General features: G+C 70.9%; 1 protein-coding gene across 1 annotated transcript in view; it reads right to left on the reverse strand.

Annotated features, from left to right (window-relative positions):
* The window catches only part of FAM166B (family with sequence similarity 166 member B), a 5652-nt gene extending 2628 nt beyond the window's left edge, over positions 1-3024 (reverse strand). The window contains exons 1-3 of the mRNA XM_026663102.1: positions 2946-3024; positions 1633-1862; positions 475-629 (exon numbers count right to left, since the gene is read on the reverse strand). Coding sequence (XP_026518887.1) covers positions 475-629; positions 1633-1862; positions 2946-3013 — 453 coding nt within the window. The 5' untranslated portion in view covers positions 3014-3024. The remainder of the gene's footprint in view (positions 1-474; positions 630-1632; positions 1863-2945) is intronic.
* Between the last annotated feature and the right edge of the window lie 860 nt (positions 3025-3884).

Below are 3884 nucleotides of genomic sequence, written 5' to 3' on the forward strand. Positions count from 1 at the left end.
GGGTCCGTGGGGTCCATGCAGAGGGGTGCGTGGCGCTGTGGGGTGGGGCTATATGTGCAGACACTCGCTCCCAGCAGAGCAGCCCAGCGTGGCTGTCGGTGGGAAAGGGGCGTCTCCCGTGCTGGGGGGAAGGGGGCCGAGCCAATCAGTAAGGTGAGCTGGAGGGACTCGCCCCCCAGAGCGCTGAGCTCCACTAGCCCCTGTGGCCTCTCCAGGCACCCGGCTGGGGCTGCAGGACTGAAGCCAGCCAAGCTCCCTGCGCAGTCCCACTCCCCAGCGGCCAGGCTGCTCCCAGCTCAGTGCCCCCCACACCTGCATTCGCAGACTCTGGGGACACTGGAGCAGGCAGGGTGGGCACACACTACCCTTAGCATGCTGCTGGCCTGGCCGCTGACGTGCTGTGTGTGCCCTGGGGGCAGGGGCAGGCTCCAGGGGGGCAGCAGCGAGATGCCAGGTCGCTCATGTGACTCTTACTTTGCCCTTGGTGCCCTGGGGCAGCCGCCCCGCGTTCTGCAGCTCCTGCTCCTTGCCTGCGGCTCTCAGCTGCTGCCTGGCGAAGTCACTCCTGGCCTCCTTGCAGATCTCGGAGTAGGTCTTGGCGAAGAGGTTCTGGGCCCTGGGAATGAATCCTGGGAGCGAGGCGGCCCCAGTGCCCAGAGGAGCAAGCGAGATGAGAGGCAGGTTAGTAGCCCCCAGAGCCTGCTGCGTGGGGAGGGCATGACTGGGGGAGGGGGAATATGGGGGAGTCCTGAGGGCCGAGGCAGGGGCCAAGGGGGTGATGCCCAGTGGAGGGGTGTTCCCCGGGCCCAGCCTCGCAGAGCCCAGGTGTGTCATGCTGGGCACTGAGAACAACCCGAGGGAAAGGCACAAAGACAGAGCTGGAATTTACCAAGCGGGCGCTCCGGAGGGGGGATCCCCGGGGTACCAGAGATTTTCAGGGTGTCGGTGGCTACAAAGCAATTCTCTTAATGCAATCCAGGCCTTAGGAGGGGAAATGGCAGGTCCCCCCTTTCTTTTCACAATAACCAGGGAAAAGGCCCGGGGTGCCTGGCTAACGCTGCCCGTGGGGCACTGCCAGGGGGTGGCTCTGGAGTGGTGGCATCGGTCTGGCACAGGGCATTTTCTTTGCCCCATTAGTGGCACCACCATGGCAGCGTTGCATGTGGGGACGTCCTGCAGCAGACTGGCCCCTCTTTGCTGAACGGCGCCTCCTGCTGGCAGAGCCCAGCCCGGGGCACAGGGAGAGACGCACCAGAGGGGGCTGCGTGCGACTCCCCCATGCCAACGGCGTGCCCCTGGCCAAGGGCGCTCAGACCCACTCAGGCTGGGCTGATCCTGCACGATCCCTCCCGTGGCCCTGGCCGGGCAGGGTGCAGCGGCGCCAGGTGTGAGCAGTGGCTCTTGGACAGAGCCCGCTGGGTCATGCTCCACATTTGCTCCCCAAGAGCAATTGAGGGGGGATCCCTGGTGCCCAGCATGGTCTCCCGGAGGGCTGGGTGTGGCAGGGCGTGGCATGGATGGATTCCCTGGGAGAGGCGGGAGGAATGGGCAGCAGAGCTCCCTGCCCCCCACCCCCCTGTACAGATGACTTGGAGCCCAGCGAGGGTGGGGACCGGCTGCCACGTCTCCCACCTGTGTAGCCCGGGATCACGCAGCATCCCAGTGGGTGAGCTCCTGCCCCCCAGCAGGCCGGCCTCGTCCCCAGCAGCGCCTCTGCCTGCCCCACGGGCGGGGCCCCGGCGCAGGGCCAACGGGCGGGCCGCAGCACCGGCTGGCTGGAGCCAGCGACCTCAGGGCTGCCCAGGAGCCGTCCGTAGGTTGTCCCCGGGCTGAACGTGTACCGAGGGCAGTAACCGGCGTAGCTGCAAACAGGGCAGGGGCAGCAGGGCTCAGGCAGGGCCAGCGCCCAGCGGGCAGGGCCCAGAGCCAACCTCCGACCCCAGCATCCCAGAGCCGCTGAACAAATCCCCAGGGCAGCCGAGCCCAGCGTCCCGCTGCAGCGAGCGCCTCGCCCTGGGGCTGCTGCCCTGTCACTAGGGGGAGCCCGGGGAGCGGTGCCAAGCACCCCCCTCCCTCAGATGGCTCCCGTCACCCCAGGGTGGGCGTGGGGGCACCTACAGCTGTGCAGGAGGCAGTCGTGACAGGTCAGGGCCGAGCGCCCACGGGTGGGACCCCCGTGAGACAGAGCAAAGGGGAGCTGGACCTAGGTGCTGGGCACAGCTGGCACGGGGGGTTCTCCCCTGCCTTCGCCATGGGGCTGGGCTCCCCCTCCTGCCCCTTCCCACTCACTCTGCTCCCCCTTCCCTCCCCTCCCCTACTCTGCTCCCCCTCCCCTCCCCCTTTCCTCCCCCCACTCTGCTCTGCTCCCCTTGCCCTCCCCTCCCCCCACTCTGCTCCCCCTGCCCTCCCCCTTCGCTCCCCCTCCCCTCCCCCCACTCTGCTGTGCTCCTCCTCCCGCCCCTCCCTACGCCCCCTACTCTGTTCCCCCTGCCCCTCCCCCTCCTGCCCCCTTCCCTCCCCTCCCCCCACTCTGCTCCCCCTGCCCCGCCCCCTTCTGCCCCTCCCCCCATTCTGTTCGCCCCTCCCCCTCCTGCTGCTCCCGGGCTTCTCGCTCCCTCTCCGGCCAGCTGGGCTCCGCGTCCTGTTGCCATGGCAACCCCCGCACACAGCGCCGGGGGGGCTGGGCCGGGCCGGCACCAATCGCAGGGCGCGCCGGGTCCCGCCCCCTGCAGCCCCCCCGTGACAGCCCCCCCCCCCCACCGCCCCCCCCCGCCCCGCCCCCCCCCCCCCCCCCCCCCCCCCCCCCCCCCCCCGAGTCCCGCCTCCCTGCAGCCCCCCCCAGTAAACCCCTCGGGCACGCGCCGGGTCCCGCCCCCTGCAGCCCCCCCCCATGCCCTGACCCCCCCGCCGGGCGCAGCGCGGGCGGGGCCGAGCCCCCCCCTTACCCGGGGCCGTGGGGCGGGTCGGGGCTCGCCAGGCTCCGGCCGAGCTTGGGGGCGAAGGCGGCGGCCATGGGGGCTGCGGGCGGAGTCCCGGGGACAGCGCCCGCCCCTCGGTGGGCCGGGCCGGGCCAGCCCCGCTGGGACCGACACGCCGGGCAGGGCGCGGCCAGGCTGGCCGGGGCTGGGGGCAGCAGGTGGCGGAGCGACGCGGCGCTGGCACGGTGCCCTGCCTGGCACGGCCCCCCCCGGCCGGATCAGCTCCGGGACTGGGGCCCCCGCCACGGTGCCCTGCCTGGCACGGCTCCCCCCCCGGCCGGATCAGCTCCGGGACTGGGGCCCCCGCCACGGGGGGCTGGAGAGAAGCAGCTGCCTGCCCTGGGGGCTTGAGCCCCGAGGAAGAGGGTCTGGGCTCGGAGCCCGATGGCCATGCCCAGGCTGCCCGCCGAGTGCCCTGAGTAGGCTGCTGGCCCAGGGGTGCCACGCACCCCGGCGCTGGGGAAGGCCCGGCAGGACCTGCAGCCCCCCAGGGCATGAGGGGGGAGAGGAGCCAGCGCTCTCCTTGCCCGGCTGGAAGGTGCCAGCGTGGCAGCGAGAACCGTGGCTAGGAAAGGGCTGGGGGGGGGGGGAATCCCTGGGGTGCTGCACAGCCAGCAGGGGCCTCCCACTGGCGCAGAGGGGCCGGTCGCCCCCCAACAGGCAGAGCCACTGCGGTTACTAATTGCAAAGTTCTATTGCTCCATGAATGTTAATGAGCTGTGCCGAGCTCAGTGTGATCCCTGCAGCTCCCAGGCTCAGGCCCGGGGGCACCCACTTTACTCCGACAGCGTCTGGGATTCTGGTTCCCGTTTAGTTCTGTTCTATTAGCACCCAGAGGCCCTAATCCGGAGTAGAGCCCTGTCACGGAGTATGGGGGGACTCAGGGCCCTGCACCCCCGGCGTCCT

Source organism: Terrapene carolina, unplaced genomic scaffold (genome assembly GCF_002925995.2).
Source record: "Terrapene carolina triunguis isolate 2854851 unplaced genomic scaffold, T_m_triunguis-2.0 Scaffold32456, whole genome shotgun sequence".
NCBI classification, from domain to species: Eukaryota; Metazoa; Chordata; order Testudines; family Emydidae; genus Terrapene; species Terrapene triunguis.